The sequence below is a fragment of the Cricetulus griseus genome, chromosome 5 (genome assembly GCF_003668045.3).
Source record: "Cricetulus griseus strain 17A/GY chromosome 5, alternate assembly CriGri-PICRH-1.0, whole genome shotgun sequence".
Taxonomy (NCBI): domain Eukaryota; kingdom Metazoa; phylum Chordata; class Mammalia; order Rodentia; family Cricetidae; genus Cricetulus; species Cricetulus griseus.
In genome coordinates, this window is record NC_048598.1 from 28263327 (window position 1) to 28290518 (window position 27192).

The 27192-nt window shown below is 40.5% G+C and overlaps 1 protein-coding gene across 1 annotated transcript; it reads right to left on the reverse strand.

Annotated features, from left to right (window-relative positions):
* Positions 1–4065: 4065 nt before the first annotated feature.
* Positions 4066–26826, reverse strand: Sell (selectin L). The gene is made up of 9 exons (XM_035445816.1): positions 26773–26826; positions 20527–20608; positions 18153–18539; positions 17565–17672; positions 14864–15049; positions 13281–13466; positions 11774–11902; positions 8143–8161; positions 4066–4368 (listed from the first exon to the last, which is right to left on the reverse strand). Exons 1-9 carry the CDS (start codon positions 26824–26826, stop codon positions 4350–4352), a joined length of 1170 nt encoding a protein of 389 aa, XP_035301707.1. The 3' UTR covers positions 4066–4349.
* Between the last annotated feature and the right edge of the window lie 366 nt (positions 26827–27192).

Sequence of the window (27192 nt, forward strand, 5' to 3'; positions counted from 1 at the left end):
GCATTTCCAACTCTGCTTTTCTTTCAGCCAGTAATATTTGTCTGCATAGCAACAGGCCCCAGTCATTTCTTTTCTTTCGTTCATTCTTTTTTCTTTTAAACTTGTGTTCTTCTCTCGTACATCCTGACTGCAGTTTCCCTTCCCTCCATTCCTCCCAGTTCCTACCCTATCTCCCCTCTCACCCAGATGCACTTCTCATCCATTTCCCAAAAAAAAAAAAAAAAAAAAAAAAAAAAAAAAAAAAAAAGGAGCAGGCTTCTCAGGAACATGGCGCCTAAGAAGTTACAATTAAGACTGGATACAAATACTCATATCAACTGAACCAGAAACCCAGCAGGAGGAAAAGGATTCCAAGTGCAGTAAAAGAGTCAGAGACACTGCCACTCCCATTCTGGGGAGTCGCACAAGAACACCAAGCTACACAACCATAAGGTATATAAAGAGGATCTAGTTCAACTATACAAGGTCCATGTTTGTCACTTTAGTCCCTGTGAGCCCTGCTTAATTGATTCTGTGAGCCGTGTTCTTGTGGTGTTCTAGACCCTTCTGGCTCCCCAATCCTTCTTCCCCACCTTCTACAGGGTTCTTCCGACTCTACCTAGTGTTTGGCTATGGGTCTCTGGATCTCCTCATCAGTTGCTAGATGATGCCCCTCTTATAACAACTGATACTGATCTATGAGTATAACAGGATACCATTAAGAATAATTTTATTTATTTATTTATTTATTTATTTATCTATTCATTTGCCAGTCTTGTTTGGATACATGGATCTCCCAGGGAAGGGGAAATAGAATAGTTTGTGAGTAGACAGGGGACTAGTGGGGATGGGAACAGGAAGGATCAGGTGGGGTGAAAGGGACAGAGGGAGAGAGTCCTGGAAAAGATGATTGGAATTGGGGGGCATTTGGAGGGTGATATAGAAACCTAGTACAGTGGAAACTCCCTGGAATCTACAAGAGTGACTCTAGTGAAGACTCCTAGCAATGGAGGGGGTGGGGTGTGCAGAGCCTGAATTGGCCATCTTCTATAACTAAGCAAAGCTCCTGGCAGTGTGAAAGTGGGGTTTAAATGAGTTCACCAGACTCAAGATAAATGATAAATAGGAGCTTATTAGGGAAGGACTTACACAGATAAGAGTAAATAAGCACTTCTGTCTTCCTGCTCCAGAAAATGTAGTCTCTGCCCTTCTGATGCTCTCTCAGCCTCTCCTCTACCTTAATTGGTCATGCCTGCACCTGAAACCATGCCTCAAAGGTGTGGCCACCACTACAAGGCAAGGCAAGATGCCTCTGCAACAGTGGGACTAGGACATCAAACCAGCCACAAAACCTTGGAGCTACAATGTGTACTGCCTGCAAGATTGCTGGAGTATGGTGGTACTGAACTGGTGGGAGTGGCCAATCAATGATTGTCACAACTTGAGGTCCAAACAACAAGAGGGAGCCCACACCTGACACTGACTGGATGGCCAGGAACCAGAGGTAGCACAACCCAGAGTCCCAGGATAGAACCAAATATGCCTAGGAGTAACATTGCTTTCAATAATAAAATTTAAAAGTTTCAGTTCACAAAGCAGTTTCACAACATCGCAGTAACTCTTGACAAACTTCACAATAACCCTAGGATGTAAACAGGTAGACTTCCTTATTTTACAGGCAAATAAGCTAAATCTCAAAGTAGTAAACTCTACAGTCTTTGAGGAGATTTATCTCAGTATTGTAATAAAATTCTTAAAATCACATATTAACCTTATGTTGTGAATAGAAGACTGTGTTTTGAAATAGTCTCTTTCTTTTTGTCTCCTTGTCCTTGACGTCTTAAGTGACTAAGCAATTCAGGCAGGGCTCTGAGCACTTGACTCTGTTCTCTGTGCACTGTTCTTTTCTGAAGGGCGCACCCTAAGCCCTATGAATGTGATTGACACCTACTAGTAGGCACACAGGATGAAGGTCTTCTGGAATAGCAATAGAATCTTAATGACTTTAAGAAAAAAAAATCCTTATTTCACAAGATGTAAAAATGTGCATAAAAGCAGCATTGGCCATGAAACAGGAGAATATTTCCAGCCAGTTTCTGTCTCTGTCTCTGTCTCTGTCTCTGTCTCTGTCTCTCTCTGTCTCTCTCTCTCTCTCTCTCTCTCTCTCTCTCTCTCTCTCTCTCTCTTGTTTTTGTTTTTTTTTGTTTTTTTTTGTTTTTTTTGAGACAGGGTTTCTCTGTGTAACAGCGCTAGCTATCCTGGAACTCACTCTGTAGACCAGGCTGGCCTTGAACTCACAGAGATGCACCTGCCTCTGCCTCTGGAGTTCTGGGATTAAAGACAGACACCACCACTGCCTGGCTTTCTTTCTTTCTTTCTTTCTTTCTTTCTTTCTTTCTTTCTTTCTTTCTTTCTTTTTTCTTCCTTTTCTTTCTCTCTCTTCCTTCCTTCCTTCCTTCCTTCCTTTCTTTCATGTATTTAGGTCTCATCATTTGTTTGTTTGTTTGTTTGTTTGTTGTTTGTTTGATTGTGTCTCACTATGTAGCCCTGGCTGGCCTGGAACTCACTATGTAGACCATGTTAGCCTTGAACTCACAGAGTTCTGCCTGCCCCAGTCTTTGCCTCACAAGTACAAGGATTGAAGACATGCACCACTACTTCCAACTCCAGTCAGTTCCTAACAAAATTCTGTCCTCCCATAGGAATTCAGGCACTGCAGTTAGCTGAATACTTACCACTGCACTTGTACACTTTTTCTAATTTTTATTTGAGTATATTTTATCCATTTACTGTGACTGCTCTAGCTGTCATCGTGAACGTGGGAGAGCAGAGACTAAAAATGAGGTGGACTAAAGTCTCATACAATAGTCATCTTTATTCAGGACATCAGAAAGTTTGTATTTTGAGGGTTAGGCAAAATCATATGTGCAAAGTTTCAGAATTCAGGCAGTATAGAGTCATGAGGGGAAGGTCACATGTGTTTTGGCTTATACAGTCAAAAGGGCAAGGCTACATTAGTTCAAGCCAAATACAGTCATGAGGATAACCCTTGCTTGGAAGTATTATCTAAGTAATAAGAGTAAAATGATGGGTAATCTGAAGTAACTCCCCTCCCATTTATACCAGGAGGGGCACAAAAACACATTCCAAGAAGAAATTCACATTGTACAGGAATAAAGCTTACAGATCTCTGGTCTTGTTTACTTGGAGTTTTCTCCCAAGCTCTCAGAAATCTCCTCACACAGCTTTATTCTTGGACTGTAATCTAACAATTTACCAAGTGTCAAGTAACAAACGAGGAACTCCAGAGATCTGGCACAGTTTCTTCCTTCAAGTGAGGTACAATCTCAGCTAGGAAAAACAACATATATTCTTGTGTATGAACAAGAGACTAAGTAACAGTTTATAAAATTGGGCTGTATTTAAATCAGTCATGTTACAGCTCTTGGAGAGTGAAGCCCAAAAAAGATATGGCCTCTGGGTTGGGCAAGTTAAAGAGCTAGTATAGAAGAAATGGCGAGGGTTGGGGGACAGCTGTCCTGAGGCTTGAAGAATAGAATTTATGTATCCGAGTAGGAGAAATTAAGGAAAGGAGAAGGTGTCCTAAGCTCCAAGACAGTGGGTTGCATCATTATTAGCAATCAGTGATCATCAGAACACTGACCTCATAGAACCTAGAGAGACTTAATAAAGAGAAGGGAAAACTCAAAACTAAAATCAATGCAGGTGATCTTCTCTTGTTTGTTCGGTGGCTCTGAGATGCTGTGTGTGGAAGTTGGCCACCTAAGAAAAGGAGATAGGGAAGGTGAGTATGAACAACCACAGTGGCTTCCACTCACAGAAAATGGGCTTACGGTGCAAATGAGACTTTTCCAACTTGGACAGAACACCATTCTTTGGAGGTGGAAAGTAAAGATTTTTTTTTATCAACTTTCTCATAGTTTATGAACTATGTGCAAGGAATCTGAGTTTTCAGTTACGCATGTATCAAATTTTCACTGTAATTGGCATCAGATACAGTACTGAAGTAGGAAACAAGAGTAGGAAAGAACAAAAGCAGACATCTTTCTATTCTAAGCAGCCCTTTTCCTCAACAGTCTTATTTGTTCCTCCACAGAAAAGATAATAAAGTCCTGAGCTATATCTATCTATATCAACAAAAATTATGGGCTAGGGTTATGGGGATGGGGAAGCATGGAGGAGTTTAAGGGAGCTGTTGGCCAGGTAGAAATCTTTCCAGAAACACTGAGACAAACATTTCATCTTCAGTGTGGGAGATGCCTGCATGCAAAATCTCTTCGGGAGGATTTGAAGTTGTTTCACAATGGTTCTTTTAGTACTGTGTGACTTTTCCTTTCACAAAGGATGAGTTAGTATGGATCATCCACCCTGAAAGAGAAACAACAGATCATAAAATTAAACTAAGGAACTTTTAAAAAGGCAAAAAAAAGTGAAAATTTAGTGATACAGAAGAACGTTCTCCAGCTGAGAGAGGCAAGGAAATTGCAAGCACTCTAGGAATAGAGTTAACAGCCACTCGCATGAAGAAGAGGTGCAAGGAAGTGCTTCCCATTGGGAATTTTGGACAGGATATGGGGCATTTTACAACAAGTGGAGCAGAGACACTAAAGCAACATTTTACACATTCATATGTTAGCCAACCCCAAGTTAACGTTTTAAAAATTTATTTTGCATCGGGCATTGGTAGAGCATTCCTTTAATCCCAGCACTCGGGAGGCAGAGGAAGGCGGATCTCTGTGAGTTCCAGGCCAGCCTGGTCCCAGAAACAGTGCCAGGATAAGCTCCAAAGCTATGCAAAGAAACCCTGTCTCAAAACACCAAAATAAATAAATAAATAAATAATAAGTAAAAAATAAAATTTATTTTGCTTTTCAGCGCACGTGCACGCATGAGTGAAGTAGTCTGAGGAGGCCAGAAGAGGGCGTCGGATTCCCTGGAGCTCGAGTCACAGACAGTTGTGAGCCAAGCAATGCAGATGCTAGGAACTGAACTTGGATTCTCTGCAAGAGCAGTACACACTCTTAGCTGCTGAGTCAGCTCTCTGGCTCCCCTCTCCAAGCAAACAGTCTGAATCAGAGTTGACATTTAAAATATTTACTTCTCTAATAAGCTCCCCACTGATGTTCATCTTGCTGGTCCACAGATCACATCTGGCCATATTTCTGCAATACTGCTAATCTCCATGTCTACCCTTTGAAGGACACCGCATGCTGAATTACAGTGGAGAGGTAAAGTGGAACTTGCTGTGCTCAAATGGAAAGTGAAATGAGAGAAAGCAAAGCCCATGGAAAGGAGTGGTATTAGTTCTAAATTAGTTCTGGTGGACTATGACTTAGAGAAATGGTGACAAATTTAGGTTCATGAATATAGGTGCCACTGTTCTCTGTGCGTCAACTGTGCCATTCTTGGAAAGGGTGGAGGAGAGTCATATTTCTGTGTCTTTGCACCTTTCGAAAGGAGAACCTGATTCTGAGGCTCTGGTCTCGTGATGAGCTGTCGGGGTAAACCACCATGGCAGCTGCAAACTTGCTTGCCAGTAGAGAAATAAAACTGTTTCTGAAAGCAGAATCTCGCACATACCCTCCTCTGAGGTTGGCATCATATCTTCCTGTATATCTTGGGTGTAGCTTTTACCCAGGTAGAATTTAGAAACTAGAAGCCAAATGAGGTGATAAACAGAAACCATTTGCAGAAAAGTCAAAATAACCAGCAAGAATCAAAACCACAAGTGCTCAAGGAGCCATTCATTCATTAGCCAGAAACTAATAGGAGTGAGTACAGAGAACTGTGAGAATCAACGTAAGTCAGGAAAAAAAAAAATCACAAGGTGTTTAGTGTGATAGTGTTCATCTTCCCCTTGGCTTGTTCTAGAGACACACCCTATTTCTTCCACCCCACCCTTCCTCAGTGCCATCACACAATGGTTTAGTGTGAAAAAAAATCACATTACTGGAAGAGGAGGGCCTCTGGTACTAACGACTCTAACATGGAAATCAAGAGTCTGTGATCTAGACGCGTAATAGTTATCAGGGCATCATCCCTGGATACCGGTGCTGCCAATCCCAGCTTTTCCCTTCATTCAATGACTTCCCGAAAGCGATTGTCATTGCCCCTTCTTCTGTTTCTTTACTGTAGTTAGGGATAGCGATGCTCCCTATCTACACAGACTTGTAGGCAATTTTTCATCATTTCAGACTTACCAGAGTAGTATGCAACGTGGATTGTGTATCTGCTGAAAGTTTGTTTTTATCTGTTATTTATTGTTGTAACTCTGTCACTGGCTCAAGTCCTACAGGTCAGTTATTTACTTGATGACAAAGATAGTTTTGACACGACTTCCTCCATCTTTCTAGCCTGAAAGTTTTGTGAATTTGGATCACCTTAGTTAATCAATGAGAGATGGCCCAAGGCAGCCAATCAGTTTATAGGTTCTAGAAGTGCTCTAGATACACAGGGGTGTGAGGAAAACAGCTGCCCTTTCAACTTCTATTGCACAGACCATCAATTAACCAGGAGCTCTAGGAAGCTCCACCCGTGGCCCCTGACTTTGCTTTTATGCCCACCTCATGGTGACATTGTTTCAGTTGTGTTCTATCCATAACATTTTTGATGATTCTCTCTCAGGCTTTGGCTTTTTTGAAAGATTTTTCTGTGATCACTTCGACCAAAGATTTTTCATCAGTATGAAATTCATCAGCCATTACCATTTCTGCCTTTTATTGTTCCACGATTCTAAATATTTCTGTCTTAACTCCCCTATTAGGCAATCATTTCCCTGAGGTTAGAGCCAAGGACTTACTGCTTTGAGAGTCTCTGTAACACTTAGCATTGTTTGAATATACAAATGTTCACTAAACAAGTATTAATTAGTACTTGTAAAAAAGTCAACCCACTGTTAATAAGCAATTAGTAACTAAGTTTATGCTATTTTTGGCCAGCATCTTCAGCTGGCCTCCCAATTCTTGAAATGAAATGAACTGTGTTGGTGCTGTAGCTGTCAAAGCACGTGTTACTGTGGCCAGAGCACCACTCTGGGTAGACAAAAAGACTTTCACTAAGTGGGTAGGAGCACAAAAGAAATCTTTACATCCTGTGGGTTTCCTCCTATGGAGATAGGAGGCCAGCTCCCAAAGAAACCTCTTTCTTACTAGGACTCCATCGACACAATTACAGTAATAAAAACAGAGTGAAAAGACTCCATTGACCCAGGTCCCCACTCCTTCCACTCTCCCCCTCTTTGTGGCAAATTCTAAAGAAAGCAAAACATGTTCTGCCTCCAGCTGTTTGTCCTAAATAATTGTCCTTATCCTTCCCCCAGCTGACTTCTGTCTTGTTCTATGCACTGAAAATGGCTTTCCCACCCATGTCCTTAACACACCGGTGGAAATGCAATGGTTTTTCTAACTGCATTCGAGACTTTCCACTTTTGTCTTTCCTTAATGTCTCTAGTCCCCAGCTATTCTTCATTCTCTTTCATCTGTGTCTCTGGCCCCCTCTTTTCATCCTTCTTTTCCTCATTTCAGCCAGATAGGCCAGGCATTTCCAGTGTTTGTGTCTTTCCACAGCAATCTCCATTATTATCTAATGAAAAAGTTAGAACACCAAGAACTAACTGGGGCAAGCCTTCCTTAGGAAAGCAGTGGGTAGATTTCACACTCCACAGCTTTTCCTCATTTCTGAAGGCTAGTACTTATTAGATCAGTAGCCGTTCACTCTTATGTGTTAATTATGGAGGGCCTGTGCCTGGGCAGTTCCTTTTTATAGTTATGCTGGTTGGAAATGCTCATTGAATTATTTGTTCCTCGATTGTTAGGTTTTGGTCCTGTAAGCTAAGACAAGAAGAAACATAACAGCATGCTTCTAATCCTCAAGGAAAATTCAGAGACTACCAGGAAACATTCCTATCTTATGAAGTCTCCTTTCTTAGTAGATATATTTGTACATCCACTCATTTAATTCCACTAGCATCAAAAGTATCAAGATTTTTAATGGAAGCCAGTGCTCTGCTACTTTAGCTGGAAATGCTATTTGTATGAGAGCCCTGTGTAAATAACTACCATGAGGTTGTTCTATCTATAACAGGAAGCATCCTAAGGAAAATAGTGATAAATAGATGTGGAAATTCTTCATCGAAAAGCTTACCTTTTCTGAGATTTCTTGCCTAAAAATAGAAGAGAGAACAGAAAAATGGTATCACCAAAAAGTAGACAATTTTAATTTTTTAAGTAAAGGCTATGCCCATCCTTGAAGTACATTATGCATTTGGTAAGTGGGCACCCACATATGACTAAGTGTATCTAGGGTACCAGTGAACATTTGGTGCTGTAGCACAACAAGCATGATGCAGGTGCTTCTTGGGACTCCATCCCACCTCCTGTGCTGCTCATGAAGCCAGAGCCTAGGCTGACTTCCCTCCTGGTCAGGCCCACTGTCCCAGTCACAAATTTATATCACATTTCATCCTGCCTCCATTTCATCCCCTCCCTAAAGGACTTAGCACCCCTCCCTAGGTGCTAACTCTGCAAACAAATGGGTCAATGTCTCTCAGCTTTTCTTATGCGTATCCTGAGAATTTTACTCTGGTCTTATTAGTTAGTAGGAATCAGTGGATATTGCATAGCCTGATTTGAGTAACTAATGTATTTTCAACAATGTATGCAATCATATATTTCATAGTTTATTAATACACTGTCTTCTCTTTTGACTGGCTACATGGGGGCTAGATCTGAAAGTCACTCCTGTCAAGGTGATAGTACTTCGTGACACACAAGTTTGTGTCCTAACATAAACCTTCTTGCCAACTTAGTTTTGCTTACTCAGTTGGGGCTTTCTTTTTCTCGCTCTTTAGGTAATTTTGGTTGACTGTGCAAAGTATATTTTGGGAACTGAACCACATTCTTGAATGGAAAAGAATGTAAATATTGATTCTTGATGGTCGGAAGAATTGAGGTCTCCCAGAAAGAAGAAGAAAGGGGACAAAAAACCAGAAAGAAAGCTCTCTGGGGAAGCCGGCTCCTTTAAGAGGGGATAGATTTTGTGTATGTCCGTGTCTGTAAACTAGTATTGTAGAGCTGTCTCACACACATTGTAACTTCCTTATTGGGTTAGTTAAAGAAGGTATTTAAAATGTTTAGGTCAATGCCTGGCATATGATATACAGTACTCCAATTACTTTTTAAAAATATTTTAAAGCTCTAGAAATTGATATTTCAAACCTTTCTTTTAAAATTTAGCTTTCAGATATGGGCCAAAGACATTGATCAGGGAGAATCAAGTTCAAGTTCATTTGTTCATCTTCACAGAAATATTTTTTTTACTTTTAGGAGCAATGAGAGCAACGACAATATATAAACAAAACCTGGTCCTACTGAGGGGGTGTCATGTCCTACTGAGGAAGTGTCTTTTTTGAAGAAAAGAGAACTAAGGGAGAATGTGTTCAGTTTCATGTAGGAGTGGAGTAACCCTGTGTGTTGGGTCAGGTGGAAAAGTCTTCCAACCGAGGAAAAAAACAGCCTTCTGAACCTGCAGGCAAATGCTTTTTAGGGGTGCTATTTTGAATGGAAGAGCCACCTGCTGAGCTGAGCTCCTGCTAATGAACTGTTTTAGAGCTTGTCCTCAAAATGTCATTGCTTTGGAGAATGAGAAAAGCAATGAGTACTGAGTGTTTCTCGCTGAGCCCACAGCCAGGGTGGGCCCAGGAAAAGAGAGGTAAACACTAACTAGACCCAAGATGGTTAGGGTATGGGCAGCCCTTGTACCAGGTCATAAAGTCCATCTGAAAGAAGAAAATTTGGTTCTTTCCAGTTTGATTAACCCAATAAAATGATAACATTTTTGTAATAATGTATAAATTCAGAATTATTATTTGCACTATAATTCTTATAAAAGTATCTGTTTAGTCTCTATGGGTTTATCTTGGGGACATAGCCACCAATTCTCCAGGGGGGTAAAGAGCAAACTTATGACTAAAATTTTTTAGAACAAAGCCATTCACTTGCAAACTGGAGAGATCAGTAGATGTTTGACAGTTGAGGACTATTGAAGACAGAACAGTTACCCTGAATTTCTCTTCAGAGTCAGTGATCTCTGGGAGCTGGCACTCTCTTTGGTGGCATAACTGTCACTAGCCCCTGAGCCCGTTATCTGTTTCCTGTTTGCCCCACTCCAATTCCCACAGCAGGGGCATGCCATTTTCAGGTTATCAGTTCGAGATCTTGTACAGAAATGACTGACTCCAAGGTTAACACTTTAAAAAACAACCTACGGTTCTTCTCATTCCACTCATAATACAACCTTAGCCAGCTAGTGCTCACAAAAACACATGTGACTTTGATTCCATTCCTTTGACTCTTCAGCCACCTACGAAATGGATCGAATTTTAATTTGGGGGTCATTATCTTTCTTATTAATAGGACTTATCACCCCTGAAGTTATTGAGCTAATAGCCACCTCATTTCGAGAGCATGTGTTATGAATGGCTGCCTCCTTCTCCACTCATTGCAGCAAGACAGTAGGAGTGAGATTTTGAAGTCTCAGTGAAAAGACTAATCAATGGTGAAAGAAAATGCCACTCTTTGTTTTGTGCTGGTCAGTAATAGTCTTGTATGGTGGTAGTATCCAAACTCTATGGAATTTCAGCAGAAGAGACGTTTAAGCTGTTCGGCGCTGACACATTTTAGTTAGTGGTGTTCTTGTACATGGATAGTGCACCCTCTGTTGTTTTTATAGATTGGTGGAAAATGAACCTATCACCTCTTATTTTTAAATTTGGACCGAAGATCATATCATAGTGGAAGATCATTTGAGACTGGTAGATAACATTCCTTCAATTGCCAGTGCACATGGGCTGGTTAACAAAATACACACAATGACTCAGAAGGGGAATGTAAGTGGCCATCAGCTTACATCACAGGAAGTAGCACATAGGAGTCAGTGATTGTTTTAAGATCATTCATAGTCCCATTCATGATACAGGGGGATCTTTAAAGCTGCAGGAGTATATGAATTTCACAGTTTTGAATAGATCTGCTAGGTGAACTTGGGCAAAGTGTCAGTGCACACCCAAAGGCTGCTGCAGACTATGGGCCTGTGGCTGGTGTACTGATCTAAAGAATATACAGGAGGGAGGAAGGAGGCAAAAGGAAGAAAGTTATGTTCTCATGTAGTATTCTATCTACTTTCTGTGCAACAGAGAATAAAGTTTTGAGGAAGTTCTCCTTTTCTCCTTTTCTTCTTTCCCCAATTTTTTGCCTTCTTTCCCCAACATATATTTGGTATACTAGGTTACAGCCTCAGTGAGCAGATTCTAGAGAGAATCCACAAGGATTTCTTCCGAGGGCAATACAACTTCCACATGTCAATACCCAGACAATTATGTGACTCTTAAAGATGTCAGATATTTGAAAACCTTAGACAATAATAGATTCACGTTCCAATGATACTATAGTGCTAAGATGGAAGTCATCCAGGATCCTGGAAGATAATGGAAAATGCATCCTCTCTTCAAACATATATAGGACCAAAGAACTATTACAATGTCTCATTTAGCCAAGCTCCTCATAGCAAGCCATCACATGCCTAATGTGAACCTTTGGCTGGCTCTTTTAAATGAAGGTATATGTCAAGCGTCTCCAGGGACTTATGTCTACCCAGCTTAGAAGTCGCTTGGCACTTGCTTCAGTTAAATCGCTTGCATTTTATTTCCTGTGGGGTTTCTTTCTCTTTTTTTTCTACTTTAAAATTGTTTTACTTTGATGTTATTGAACACACCTACCTTTTTTTAACCTCCTTGCCAGCCAAATGATAAATGCCAGCCCAGAGAATGCGGTAACTGTGACAGCCACAGGAATGAAGAGGGGGTTATAGTCGCCTTCTTTGATCTTTGAGAAAGTTCTGTCTGTCTCTGAAAGAGGAGTCAGTAAGACATATGATATGAGACCCCAGCATTATTTCCTTAGTCCAGTTCATGATACTTGGCATTTTGGTGTCCTGGTGTTCCCCTGGTAATGACATATACTATAGATGAGGAAAGTAGCATGGGAAGGCCCATGATGAGTATGCAAATAGGCTAGCCTCTGTCCTGGTGCCTATAGGATCAGAGTTCTCAGATCAGCAATTCATGGAATTCCTGGAGATGAGTCTAAAATTACTGACAAGAAGTAGTCATCATGATGTTCTACCCCTGGTTTCATTTAAATCTCTATGCATTCTCTGTGCATTGAGAAGGGCTAGAAAGCTCAATATATAACTGCAGGGAAAATGAAGTCAGCAACCTGAGCTTGGTAACTTGTCAGTCATAGGAAGCTATTACTACTCCTTAATTTAAAGGAGGTGAGCAAAAAATGTTATTGCTTTTATGTCCAGGATCTGCAATGATCTAAAGAGATATAATTGTACTACTTCCCTTCATTTCCATCCAAATAAATTAAAAGGACACTTCTGCATATCCCTTTGTAAATACAAGCTAGTTTTGTTTACAACCTTTCATTGAAAAACATTCATTTGGAAAAAAATCCATCTTCTGATTCGTCCAGGTGAAGGAATCTACTTTTATATATTGGCAACTGTTGTTTTGCTGAATATGAGGAAATGAAAATTCAGTAGACTCAAAAGGAAATGTACTTAATGAGCCTGGCATACAGCCTTACTGTAACGTCCGCTCTGCCCCTCTTTGCCCCCACCCCCATTCTACTTCAAACACCCAGAGATCTTTTTTTGACAGCTTCTTTGGGGCCTATCACTTCTATACTCTGTGTAGATGGTATCAGGCAGACATGGTAGCTGTTATTTCATAAGCTAAACTAATGCACACTTATTTTAGTATTTTGAAATGTACTCTGTTAGGGGGTATATACACAAAGATGAGGAAGACAAGGTTCTTCTCATACACAGATAGATTTGGAAGAATCAGCTTAGGATATAGAGAACTGTGTATTGCTTTTGGAGTTTGGTAGTCATTGGTGACCTTTGAAGAAGCATTTTAAAGGACTTACAGAGAAATTAGATTGTGGTGGAGGAGAAAATATGGGCAATTCATAAATAAGTAGACAATGGGTTTAAAAGTAAGAGGAGAGTTGAGGTTGAAAAAAAAAGAAGATAATTATTAAAGGAGAGGCTGAGAATAGCCAACAACTATACAGTACATGAATGTGTGTAAATTTCTCTTTTAGGCCACATGTACTAGGGAAATGGAATGTGAATGGGTGTTATGTCTTCCCCACCTTCTGCTAGTCGGTCAGCTCCACCTTTAATCTTCAGTATATCTGAGCGCAATTACTCACTTTGACATATTGGACTAGGACTAGACCAGACGCCAGCTGACCCGCAGATGGTTTTTCTCTCCCCAATCAAGTCGGTTCCTTCTGCACAGGTGAAGGTGCAAGCAGAAGTGAAGCTGAAGTTGGCCAAGGGATGACTGCATTCAATTGCTCCCAGATCAGGTGCTGTGAGAGCCTGGCACTGAGTCACTTCAGCAACACAAAACAGTATTTGTGACCAAAGGCGTTTTTCAAACTTTTTATTAAACTAATTATGTATAATGGTGGATTTCATTATGGCACTTCCATAGACGATGTATGTGTTGTAGTTTGATCATATTAGTCCTGGGTGGGGTTTTTTGTTTCATTTTGTTTTTATCTTTTATGCATATGAGTACCTGCATGTGTGTACGTGCCACGTAGGATTGTCTTAAACTGGAATTACAGGCGGTAGTCAGCCACTTAATGAGACCCAATCCAGGTCCTCTGCTGGAGGAGCAAGCGCTGTTAAGCACTGAGCCTTCTCTCCAGCCCCCAGTGACAAGTTTTTGACCAAAGTCACCAGACTTAATCACTGCAGCCATCCATATGAATCTAGAAATTTCTGATTTGTAGGAATTAGAGTAACAATGGTCAGGGGTGGAGCCAACAAAGCACTGAAAACCCATGCTAGTATAAGGTAGCCATTCCAGGCTGCTACCCCAGCATGGTGACGTGCCAACTGTGCTGGAAAAGTCATAGAATACAGCCTTGGACTCAAGAGCACGCATGGGACATTCTCAGTGACTGAGAAGATTTCAGTCTTCTCATGTGTTGTGACATCTACTCAAGCAATTGTGACAGACACCCCTATTCTCCAAGGTGGGCTTAACTATATACTATTCATCACCTACATCCATTCAGTTCTATGATTTCAATGACTGATTTTGGTTTTCATTAGAGAATTAAACTAGGGAACCAGAAATATAAATGTAGAAAGCATACCCAGGACTTCACAAATACAAGCCCTACCAGTTTTGTTTTTCCCATCAACTTGTGGTAAAGCTTGTCAGTCAAAAAAAAGAATGAAACCTCCTCTCTCAAATGAAAACAATAGAGAGCATGGCCTTTGCTTTTTGCAGCAGTCGTTACTCTCCTGCCATCTTACACAGGAGAAAAACAAATAAACGATGACTTTAAAAAGGTTCCAAATGAAACAACCAAGAAAGACTTCTGCGACTTCTGAAGGAAACTGGTTGGTGCTAAGTAGGGCACCACATAAACTGGGTGTTATTGAAAGGAAAGGAACCACAGTTGAACAGAGGTTCATCAAGGCTTTATACGATGACAGTGAGAAAAATAAAATACAGAGTGTAGCTCCAATGTATCGCCATAGGTCACATTATAAATGCCAAGCGGCTTTAAATACATTCTGCTTTTTGCATGTTTATTTGCTTTGGAGTTTTTGCCTTTCATTTTAGTGAGGAGAAAAAAAAACTCTTGAAAACCATCAAACTACAATTATATAGTAGAAGAAGAAACAGACTTCTAGGCAAGACTCTCCTATGTTTTCTCAGATTGTAGGCACAAACTTGCCACAACGAGGCCTCCACTAGCAAGTCACTCACCTTGACAGACTGGTTCTAGGGATGACCAGTTTCCATTGGGTCCACAGTGTGTTTCTGCAATCCCAAGGAGCTCTGTTCCTTCTGAACAGTTGAAAGCACACTGTGAGTGGAAGCTGAAGTTTCCCAATGGGTGAGTACAGACCATGGTTCCCATCTCCGGGGCCTTCAAAGACTCGCACTGGACCACTTTAATGGGGAGAGAAGCAGGATTTGAAAGAGTTATGAGAATCAGATAGATTTTTGAGTCTTGTCTGTGCTTCTTGATAATCACTGGTCTGCCTTGGGGCCCAAAGAAATATTCTAGGAAGAAACAGTCTCTGAACTATGTTTTAAAAATGATCAGGTGTTGTCCACATGCGGAATCAAAGAGAAGGTCATAAACAAAGCCAAGAGAACACAAAGTATATGTGGAAAGTCGAAAACTGCCAAAACGTTGAGGTTGTTATAGAGTCAGGGAAAATCTGGGGAATGTGTAGAGAGAGAGAAGCAGAGACAAAGTACTCATCATTTTCATCCCGCCAATGAGCAATTGGTATGTATCAAGCATCATTTCTCAACTTAATGAGCTCAGATTTTACCAAGACAAATGATAGGGACAAGTTAAAGAGCGAATGATCATATGTGTCTGGCATGTTCTGATTATTTTTAATCAGTCAGTCTGCCTGCACTATGAGCAACTTACTTGAAGGGAGCTAATTTTAAGTTCTGGAACTCATCTAGGGACTACAGTGGTGACAGGAGAAAGACAACAAGGGCAAGGGGAGTAGACAAGTAGGAGAGGAATTGGGTAAGTTCCAAGTTTTAAAATGTAATAACCAGGGCACTGGTTGGGAAGAAGACGGGGATTGGCAGAAGTGGGATGAGGAAAGGAGTGAGTGTAGTCACTGTGCGTTATATGCAAGTGTGAGAGTGCCGTGAGATTAAAATCAATAAAAATGATTTTATTGAATTGTATGTGTATAGGTATTTTGCCTGCACGTGTAAGTGTGCACTATTTGTGTGCCTAAAGCTGCAGGAAGCCAGAAGGAGTGCTTTGTATGCTCTGAAATGGAGTTATAGATGTCTGTGCACTGGGAATAGAACTCAGGTCTGCTGTTAAGCTAAACCATCTCTCCATCCCCATAAGATAAATGAAATTTTTGAAAATTGAATTTGCATTATGTTATCTTACACAAGTGTTGGAGGATGTGATAGTTTCATATTGGAGTCATTTCATATGTCATTCCCATGGAATGTGGTTACAACCACGAAAAAGAAAACTGTCTAGGGACACTTGACTTGTAGATACCCAAGACAACATCCTTTGCATATTTAGAGGTCATAGATAAAGACAGATTTGTCACTCCAAAGGTCGAATAGGTATATTGGTCCACAAAATTCAGGAAATTTGATGAAAGAAACAAACTAAGTCAGAATAACAATAGAAAAGATAGATGCTAAGACTAAAGGTTTGTGGCCTTGGATAAGTACCAATCAAAGAACCCAAGAGAAATTACTATTAAAAACGACAATAAGACAATCAGAAAGGGAAATGATGGGACGCAAGGAAGAAAACACAATGTTTAGAAAAGAATGAAATTAATGGACAGACCAGTGATACCGTGGAGGTGAAGCATTTGGGAAGAGTCTCAGCTCTGGGGATAAGTGCATTAGTCAGATCTAATCCAGTTGGTTAATAGTGAAATTAATTTTAGTTTCAGTCCTTTATTCCTTAAAAACACTACTTTTCTTCTTATAACTTTCCAGTGAGTGTGTTAGACACATCAAACACATTTTGAAACTTAGCCAACCTCAATAGAAAGATTTGATGCTCCTTTTAGGAGTGATTGGTTGAGTCCAAGCCTCTGACTTTGCATATGTGTACTCCCTCCATTGCAGGTCTACTACCTTGTCTCTGAGTGATGTCATAAGGCTCCCAATGATTCTTTATATCCCCTCTTTCTTGGCGATCCTAGCAGAGCTCCTCTCTGCTGTTTCTAGGATAATTGCCCTCAGTGTTGGAGGTAAGATACTGAGTGGCCACTCAATGCAAATAAAGGACAAGTGATTGCATTAGGAGATCGCCCCACAAACTTATTTCTGTTCATATCATTTTCCATCAAGCTTGATCATTGAATATATATAATTTCTATTAAATAACAATAAATCCCATAAGTATAAAATCTTTAATAAGTTCATATAATTTCTTATTAAATAACTGTGTCATAGTCTGTGTATCATATGTGAGTTCTTTACTATTCCTCATCATGTCTGGCTATAGAAAAGCAAGAGTGCCTTCTGGATGCCTCATTCTCCAAATGACAAATATAATTGTTTCTGTCAGATTTCAGATCTGAATCTGCTTCATTCAGCAGGCTCATTAGTTTATGATATCCTTGAAAGTAGGATATCTTTCAGGATATCGATTTTCTTATTGTCATCTGCTCACCTTTGGCAAATCTCAACACCTTGTTCCTTGTGGTACTTCAAAACACTTGTGAAGTAAACTGAAACTGCATGTTGACTTGTGAAATCTTTACAGGAAGATAACGTTGTGAAAGCCCAACCTTCTGTTCAGAACTTCCCATTTCTTAGAATGGCTAATATTATTTTGTTCCAGCAGAATTATTTTGCCTCAACTAGCTGCTATCCTAAGCTATTATGGTTCTTGTGTGTTTTGGCAGAAAGAAACAAACAAACAAACAAAACTGAAAAGGCTTACCATACTGACACTGGGGTCCGTAAAACCCCTCATCACAGTTGCAGGTGTGATTGTTGATTGTTTCCACACATTCTCCATGGCCACTGCAAGACCCAGACTGGCAAGAGGCTATGAGCAGATTAGGCAAAGTCATTTTAGTGTGATTACATCCAGTCCCTTCCTTATATAAGAAGCATTCATAGCATTTTTACATAATAATACATGCTAAAATATTTATTTATGGGCTAGCCCATAGACATTTATTTGTTTTTAGAATGAATTCATTCACAGTAATGCTCTACATGGTTGTGTAGGTGTTAGAGGACGACCTTAAAAAACCACCCAGCTCTCAATATCATCTTTCTGCCTATCACTGGGACACAGGCTGTGTATCCCTATTTCTCACATACCATACTTACAACTTGGATAGAACTTGACCTAAGTGTTGAACACAGGAGTCAGCTTTACATACAGAATGCCCAGAAGTGCTGTGTTTGAGGCTTATTTAGGATTATTTCAGAATGAACTGGCAGTTTCTGGGTAATGAGTCTGATTATTCTAACTTTGGTCTTCCCAAGTCAGTCAGACAGGAGTCTGGTCACTGCCCACCTGTGTAGCAGAGAGCTGCCTTTCGTTTGTGGCAGGCATCATCATTCCATTTCCCAGAGTCTCTTTCCCTCTTGATATAGATCTCTACACAGTCCTCCTTGGTCTTCTTATTGTTGGGCTCCCCAGTTCCCCAATTCTCTGCTTCTTTAGTGAGAGACTTGTTGGTTCCCACCCATGTCCATGTTTTTCCAATTTTCCGGATTCCTATCCAGTAGTAAGTAGGGTTTTTGGGCAATGTCTTCTCCAAATATTCAATTTCTCTCTTATTTTGTATGGCCACTAAATCTGTATAATTTTCCTTGCAGAACTTTCTAGCATTTTCCCAGTTCATCGATTTTTCAGAATAGTGGTAAGTCCAGCAGTTAGTCCCATGGTGTACCAGGAAGTCTGAAAAACACCAGAAAATATGATGATTCATAGAGTGTTCTAGGACCAGGTACTGATGCAGGCTGTCCATCACTCAGAGATGAAGAAACAAGAGTCCAAGAGTACAGACAGGCATCTCAGGGTCGCAGCATTAGCCATTAGCAGACTTGAATCACACTCAAGGACTATTTATACATAAATATATCTTTGTAGACTTATTTTAATCAAAGATCTTTCTCAAAATTCCTTCAAGTGTAATTTCTCCAACACACTTTAGAAATGGTGTCACTAATGACTCTAAAATTCACACTATACTTTTTAATCCTGGGATAAATTCCTAAAGGCCAATATTTACTACTGCTAACACAGTACACATACAAAATACTCTTGTAGGTAAAGTGAAACAGGATCAGAAAGAACAAGGACATAATTTCAAATACTTTTTTTGTAACATAGGAAGATAGTACTTTATTGCAGATAAAGCAGCAATACATTGTCCACTTGTTGTGCATCTAAACTCATTGTAAGTAAAGCAACATGAATAAAAAATAATGCAGGGACAAAAAATTGATTGCACCATGTTCTACATTCAAAGATACTCAAAAATAATGGTGTCCAATAAACATATGGGGGCTTCAAGCATGAGGGGTTTGAAGAAACCAGATACAAAACACAATGACCATGAGGATAATGTCCTTCTAAGTATGATATGACCTCTGTGAAATATGTGGTATGACAAGATAAAAGATTTCACAGCTATCAGCTCATTGAGTTTTTACTTCATAGGGTGAGTACTATAGAGAAATACCAAAATTGCCTTCTAAATGGTTAGGCATAAGTCATAGTCCTGAGCTGCTTTCTTGAGTCATAGTCCTGAGTCAACGTGGGTCAGAGAAATTTCTTTTTGAAGTAGATAGGAGTCAATAGAGGGATGCATAACTGTTAAATTCTAAGAATAAGAGGCTCAGTTCTCAGCCCTAAACTGGACAACTGTATTAATCCCACAACCATCAGGGCTCGTTGCAGAAGAGACACAGAATATACAAGCCAGGGAATGGGGATGGGTGTTATGACATGACATGGTTGACGCAATCTTGAACTTGATGCCGCTGTGATTGTCTGCACGAGACCTGCACAAGATCAAGCATGGACGAGGTAGAGAACCTCCAGCCCCACCCCCCTATTGAGGAGTTATTGGCAGTTAATAGTTTCTGAGGAAGTTGCCACTGCTGTTTCCCACGCTCCAGTGAATGGATCACATCCATGAACATATGGGTAGCACTGACTGGACTTAACAGGTTATCAAAAAAGGGGGGGAGAAAGAAAGCCAGGAAATTGGGAGGGGCATGTTGGGAAGGACATGGAGGGAGTTGAATGGGGAAAAGGCATATAGACATGATCATGTTTATTGTGCATGTATAAAACTCTCAAAAGTAAAGAAAATGAACAAAACAAAGACTGTGTTCATACTGTGTTCACTTTTTCTGAGCTGAAACTCCAAGTTAGGGAAGAAGGAAACATGAGTTTCTTAGGCCATGGCTTAAAAAGTTCAAATGTTATCAATAAAGAATCCCTAGGGCTTAAACATAAAACATGTAACATCAGTAGAAAGACTACAGCCCCCCCCAAACAAAAACAAAAACCCAGCCCTCAAATAATATGACCATAGAAGTTCACTGGGTACCCAGCAAAGTATTAATAAGAAGTTGAATGTAAAATAAGTGTCCCGGTACTAATCATCTTAGAGGTTTCTCAGTTGGCTGCATTCTCCCTTAGTGGAAGGGCATCATGCTGTTCTCGGGATTTGGGCACTTCACTAGAGAATGTAGCACAGAAAGCTGGTGTTGGGGAGCTCAGAGAAATGCTGAAAGTCAGAGGAAAAGCACAGTCCTTAAAAGAATTACTAGCCACCTACCTGATTATTTTCTCTGCAACTATATACACTCAATGAACATTAAGCAAAGAATAATCCCAAGTATAAAGAGTTAGCAGAATACAAATGACATACCACAACAGAGCACTGTGAAGATCCACAGCTTGAGGGTGCTCCATGAGCCCTTTGGGGTACTCTGGCATCTCCATGGAAACACCTGTAAATGAAAGGGCCCATGATACTTAAACTCTGAACTACAAATTTATATCCCCTCAAGGCCGTGCCCTACAATATTCTTAAACTACAAAATAAAGCCCATCAGCCTTATCCAAGGTAAAATATTTAGGGAACATGGCTGAAAACAATGGCAACAAATGTACTCCAAACCGTTGTATTGCTTTATTTCATTTGTTTCCATGCTTCAGTCCTAGGTTGTTGATCATTATCAATGGGGTGTTGTTCTGTATTTTAGTAACCTTTCTGTGTACTTTCAGGCTTAGCTTTAACTCAAACTAAACACTATTTTGCGTGCATGTTTTTAGTATTGGTTGGTGTTTGATGGACGAGTGATGTTCAGATTCGCTGTCTTCTCACACAAGGTCATGATGGATTCAAGAATGAGTGATAAAGCCAGACACCAGAAAAGGAAAGCAATTCATTTTTTTCCAACTAAGAAGCACTACATCCTGAATAGCTCAAACAAGGAAGCCATAGATTTTTCTGCATATCTTTAAACTGTAGTTTTGCTTGCATGTCATGTCTCAGGTAGCCCCTTTGTTTCATTGCAAAGTCCAAATCTCGATAGTACCTCTCCCTGCATCTCATCAGAGCAAACACCATGGGAAGAAACCAACAAGAAACAGTCTAGAGCCACTGTTTTGAGATAACATGCTTTTTTGTTTGTTTGTTTGCTTGTTTCTATCTTTCTTTAAAAAGAAAAAAAAAAGAAAGAAATGATAGCTTCTTGCCCCTTGCCACCTGCCTCTTCAACCCCCAGGAAACATTTGAATATCTAGAGATCTTATAGGTTGGAAGGCTCACCATGGCTTGCTGGGTCTCTCTGCAGTTCCTCTGCAGCCCTCAGCCTTCAGCACCTGGGGCTCTGGGTTCTTGCACAAGGAGGGTGTGCTGTGCTCAGGAAGAATGTGCAAAGTGTCGCCAACAGGGCTTGCTTTCTTTCATTTCTCTAACCCAGTCTCACATCCTCCTCCCCCTTTTCTTCCCCTTTCTCGTCTCTCTCTCTCTCCCCTCCCCTTTCCTAAACTGGGCTCAGTTGCTGCCCTGAGAACACAGTAGCTGACTAGAAGCTGTGGCAAAGGGATTCTTCCCCGCCCCCTCCCATCCCCCCAATCTTCCCTGTTCGCCTGTGCATCCTTCCCTCCTTCTCCTCCTGCTTCCCTTTTTGTTTCTTGTTGTTTGGTTTTAGAAACACCAGACTGTGAGGTAGGAGGCCCTGGTAGTGCCAAAGACAAAAACCTAGTTCAGATCCAGTTACAATGCTGTTGAACTTTGGTAGCTCTGCCTGGAAGACTTGGCCCACCTCAGTTCCTCCCCTCCCTCTTTCCTTGCTCGCCCCCTAGTGGAAGTCCTTGTTAATGGCTCTTCTGAACGTTAAATCCTAAACACAATTCCCAGGCTTTTTGCCCCAGTTTGGGGCATAGACATACCTTGAGTATAAAAGTCAAAGAGGTAAAACAGCATATGATATCTGAATTCAGCCAATTAAAGGCAATCTGAAACAAGTCACTGACATAATAGTGTTTGCATTGTAAGAAAGTTAATAATAATGACAAATATCAGGACATGTGTATACAACACACACACACACACACACAGAGAGAGAGAGAGAGAGAGAGAGAGAGAGAGAGAGAGAGAGAGAGAGAGAGAGAGAGAGAGAGAGAGAGAGAGAGAGAGAGAGAGAGAGAGAGAGAGAGAGAGAGAGAATTCACATACTGTAAAATTCACATCTTTAAGGTGATTCAGTGTGTTTTCATATACTTACAACCCTCAATACAGTAGAATTTAACAGGTAATGTTAATTACCTTTTTATATCTAAAATACTATGAGAGAGGAACTAGTACTAGTCCTATTTTTTTAATTTATTCATTCTTTGGGGCTGGAGAGATGGCTTAGAGGTTAAGAGCACTGGCTGCTCTTCCAGAGGTCCTGAGTTCAATTCCCAGCAATCACATGGTGGCTCACAACCATCTGTACATTCTTCTGGTGTGCAAGCATACATGCAAGCAGAACACTGTATACATAATAAATAAATAAATCTTTTTAAAAAGTAAAATTTATTTGTTCTTAGGTAATTTCATAGCTCCTTGATGCTTAATCCACCCACAATCCTGCTGGCTATCATCTTGTGGAATCTCACCAACACATTTCCCACCTTCATGTGCTTTCTTGCTATTTATAACCTACTTAATCTAAGTAGTGCTGCCTATTACAATGTTGACTGACCTTTCTGACTTGAACATGTGCAGGTAACTATGCCTACAGTGAGCTCAGGGTGTAATAGCCTATCAGATTAGGAAGTTTCAGCAATGACTGGGCTTTCGGGGGAGTATGCATGCAAGGGAAGGACCAGGAGACCCAGTGATGTAATTCATCTCAGGACCTAAAGCTTGAGAATCAGGATCCTAGACCAGGGTGAAATGAATGGCATAGTTCAGGGTGATTTTGTTCTTCCTCCAACTTGAAGTTCAATTTGAATACTTAATGAGTTGGATGAAGTCTGCCCATATCAGGCCTATGTATTAACCCCACTGTAGTAGGAAGAATGTATGTAATGGAAGGGGGCGGGGACTCATTGTGAACCTAGTCTGGGGGATAATTGAATCTTCAGTGTAAATTCATATAAACGGAGACTATCAGGCAGCAAAGACTTGGTCTTGGTGATTCTTTTAGATTATTAACATGTTCAGATATCTTTTGGTATTGGCACAAGACCCTATAAGTAAAAATCATGACCCATACTAGAATAGTGATAACCAAAGAGAGACAATAGGAAGTATTAATTGGAAAGTGGAGAAGCTGGAGCCCTTCTTGTTCCAGGTGAGACTGTAAAATGGAGCCAACTGTTCAGGAAAGAATGAGATGGTTCCTCTAAAAACAGAAGAGTTCCTATCTGACCTGCCTCCAGGGGAAGGGGACGGAGAAAAAGTTGTACCTCAACAGTTGCACTCAGGTGATCCCAACAGCATTATTCACAGTGCTCACAATGTGGAAAGACTCAGAGACAATCGCCTGAGTGGCAGATTGACAAAATCTGGTCAATCCATACCAAGAATATAATCTCTCTGTAAATGGAATGAAGTGTTGATGCAAGCTACACCATGGAGGACCCTAGAAAACAGTATGCCAAGTAAAAAGAGATAGACACAAGGTCACAAGGTACTCCATGTGTATAGAATGTGCCTGATAGGCAAATCCATAGACAGAACATAGATTAGTACTACCATGGGAGGGAGAGAAAAGACTGGGAAGAAACTGCTAATTGACTGGGTTTGGTTCTACAGCAATAGAAATGTTGCAGAGTTAGGTACATGGTTGCCTGGTATTTCATTTTAAAAGAGTGGCTTTTGTGTCATCAAGATGGGTCAGTGGGTAAAAGCCCTTGCCTGGTGGAAAGAGAGAGCTGAGTCCTCAGATGTCCTCTGATCACACATTCACAGTGACAATGCATACACACACACACACACACACACACACACACACACACACACACACACAATCAATCAATCAATCAATCAATTAAATTAACCAAAATGTAAATTTTATTGGTATACAGATTTTTATCTAGATGAATTAAAAATGGTTTATTTAAATAACATTTTTTCACTTATTGTACATTCCAACCACAGTTTCCCCTCCCTCCTTCCCTCCTTCCCTCCTCTCCTCCTGTTCCCTTCCCATTCACCACCCCCTCCCTATCCACTCCTCCTCTACTCTATTTAGAAAGGGGCAGGGCTCCCATGGGCTTGAACAACGCACAGCACATCAAGTTGAGACAGGACCAAGTTCCTCCCCTTGCATCAAGGCTGGGTCAGGTAGGTAATCCAGCATGGGGAACAGGTTCCCAAAATCCAGCTAAGTACCAGGAACAGGTCCTGATCTCACTGCTAGGAGCCTTACAAACAGACAAAGCCACACAACTGTCACACACATGCAGAGGGCCTAGGTTAGTCCCATGCAGGCTCCCTAACTGATAAGAAGGCTTATATACACAAGGATAAGTAGAAACACATTTATTGTCAAACACTATACTGACATGTGAATACAATAAGTTTGACATATTTAAATAAATACATACTTTTAAATCATAAAATATTTTAAATCATAATTTAAAATACTCTATAAAATTCAGATACAGACAACATTCATATTTCACACAGTTATTTCTGATACAAAATATATAAGCATTTACATTGTGTAGCTTCACAACAGTTACTCTCTGTTTCTCTGGCTCTTGCTGTCTCTCTTCTTCCTCTCTCACGCCCTTTGGCCCCAATGCTTGTCATACTACTTGTTCAAAGTTGGCTTCTCCATTGTCACTGCTCAGCAAGCACTTTTCAAAACCTTTCTTCTTTGAATATGTTAATTTGGAAGTTGGGACACTTTTTTTGTTTGTTTTTGTTTTTTTGATACAGGGGTTTTCTGTGTTGCTTTGGGGCCTCTCCTGTCCTGGAACTCGCTCTGTAGACCAGGTTGGCCTTGAACTCACAGAGATCCACCTGCCTCTGCCTCTGCTGGGATTAAAGGCGTGCACCACCAACGCCTGGCGGAAGTAGTGACACTTTTGATGGGAACACCTTTGGCACTTACTGATCAAGGATTTGTCATTGCCAATGACTGGTGAAATTCCTCAGGAATTTTAATCTCTGTAAAACAACTTAATCATTGTGTACACAAGCTTTCCCCTCCTCCAGAACATATGGACACAGGAAATAAAACAACTACAGACTAACTGTTAGACACTTTTACTCTTTAAAAATCTACTGCTTGGATCTATTACATGGTGAACCCTCTTCGTGGATTTAGAATCATACATAATATACAAGAATCAGATATCTACTAGTCACACATTAAGACTCACCTTAATAAAAATGCAAAGCGCATTCCTATTTAGATAAGCTTTCAAACAAATACTTTAGAATGCACCTTCACTTTTAGCATTTATGCTTTTATTAATTCAGAACATTTGACCTCAACATTTTTTTTTCAGAAAGAAAAAAAAAAAAAACACACACACACACTTTTGGGAAAAATCCGCCAAACATGTAAACTCTCTCTACAACTTCTATTCTTCTGACAGTACCATGTCTGAAAACCAGCTCCAGTTAAATACTCAGGGGTTCACACTGGCTAGTAATTCCTCATTTTGAAAATGAGTTTACTGCAGGCAGACAGAACATTAGGATCTGCCAATAAAAAGAAATGATTTAAGGTAACTTTTGCCTTGTCATAAGTCACAGGATTTCTGATTTCTTTGAGTCCTTTTGACCCTTGCACTGAAATAAGAATGATGGACAATATGGTGGATTCAGTACAAGGACATAGAACACATGTCTGGGAATACTCCAGAGACCACTGAATCCCATGGGGATAAAGTCAGTAAGCCTGCCTAGCAGTCCTAACATGTACCACTTAGCAGGATTTGCACCTTGTACCCCTAACAACACTCCTATGCCATAGTCTGAGGATATGACAATTTTGCCTTTTTTTTCCAAGATGGAAATAGAAACTTGTTTACTCAAAACTGCTGGTAATTATTATTTATCTCTATAACAGCATTAACAATTGAAACACTGTGTGGGAAATGAGAAAGGAACAAAGCCACAAAATGGCGTTTCTCTTCCCAAATTCCAGAGTGACTAGGGTAGAATTTTGCTGTTTGGGGGGTGGGGGGGCTTGGTCCATGCACTCTCTTTTGAAGAGAGCACCCCCAACCTTCTGTGGCCAGTATGTTCTTGGTTCTGTGTCTAGGAAAGAAGAAACTGAGTCTCTCTGATGGACGGCTGGTCTTGTCACTGAATTTTGATCCATGGAGTCAGGATCCCGGTTATTAAGAAGGCAAGAGAGACCAAGATCCCACAGACAGCTCATTTTCGGTTATCTTTGCCACATCATTCTGTTTCCCAGGGTGCATCTGTATTCCTGCAAATACAAGCAAGTGTGAAAGCCTTCCAAATATCCTCATTGTTGGAAGCAACAACAAAACACATCTTTTAAGCAGGCTTTCTCTTGGGAGTGATCCAGGTATGAACTCCCAGTGTCATTCAGTTACAGCAATGAAACTCGTCTATGACACTATAATGCTAGATATCAGTCATTAAAACCCGTTAAGCCATATGGAGTGTACATTCCAAAGAACGAACCCTGTATCGTGCACCTCGGGCTTTAATTAACAGTAATTCAACTATACTGGTCATCATTAAGAACTATGCTAATAAAGATGTTAATAATAAGGAAAACAAGGCAGGGGGCTGAACAGTCAAATTGAAACACCCACCTTCTGTTCAATTTTTCTCTAAGCCCCAAACCACACCAAAAATTTTTCATTAAGAAAAATTGATTTAGAAGCTCTTGACCTTCCAGATATGCTCTCAGAAGCAATGCGGATATTGAGGATCACGGATTCCAGAATCACACAAGTGCTGGGGTTTGAAACCCGGCTACACTGCACAGTAGCTTTGGAACTCAGACAAGTTAACCGAAATTCTGTGCCTCACTCTCTTCATCTCAGAGGAATAGGGGAGTAGCCCCAGTCTGGCAGAGGCCCCAGCTTAGGTCCATGC

What these genes read in the sequence shown, in the direction of transcription:
- Sell (XM_035445816.1), bottom strand. Translation starts at nt 26,826, where the DNA reads ATGACCAGTATAGTTGAATTACTGTTAATTAAAGCCCGAGGTGCACGA. An exon ending in CTTCACAGTGCTCTGTTGTG is followed by an intron (nt 18,540 to 20,526) that starts GTATGTCATTTG and finishes GGTGTTTTTCAG; the next exon opens with ACTTCCTGGTACACCATGGG. An exon ending in CGGACCCCAGTGTCAGTATG is followed by an intron (nt 15,050 to 17,564) that starts GTAAGCCTTTTC and finishes TCCCCATTAAAG; the next exon opens with TGGTCCAGTGCGAGTCTTTG.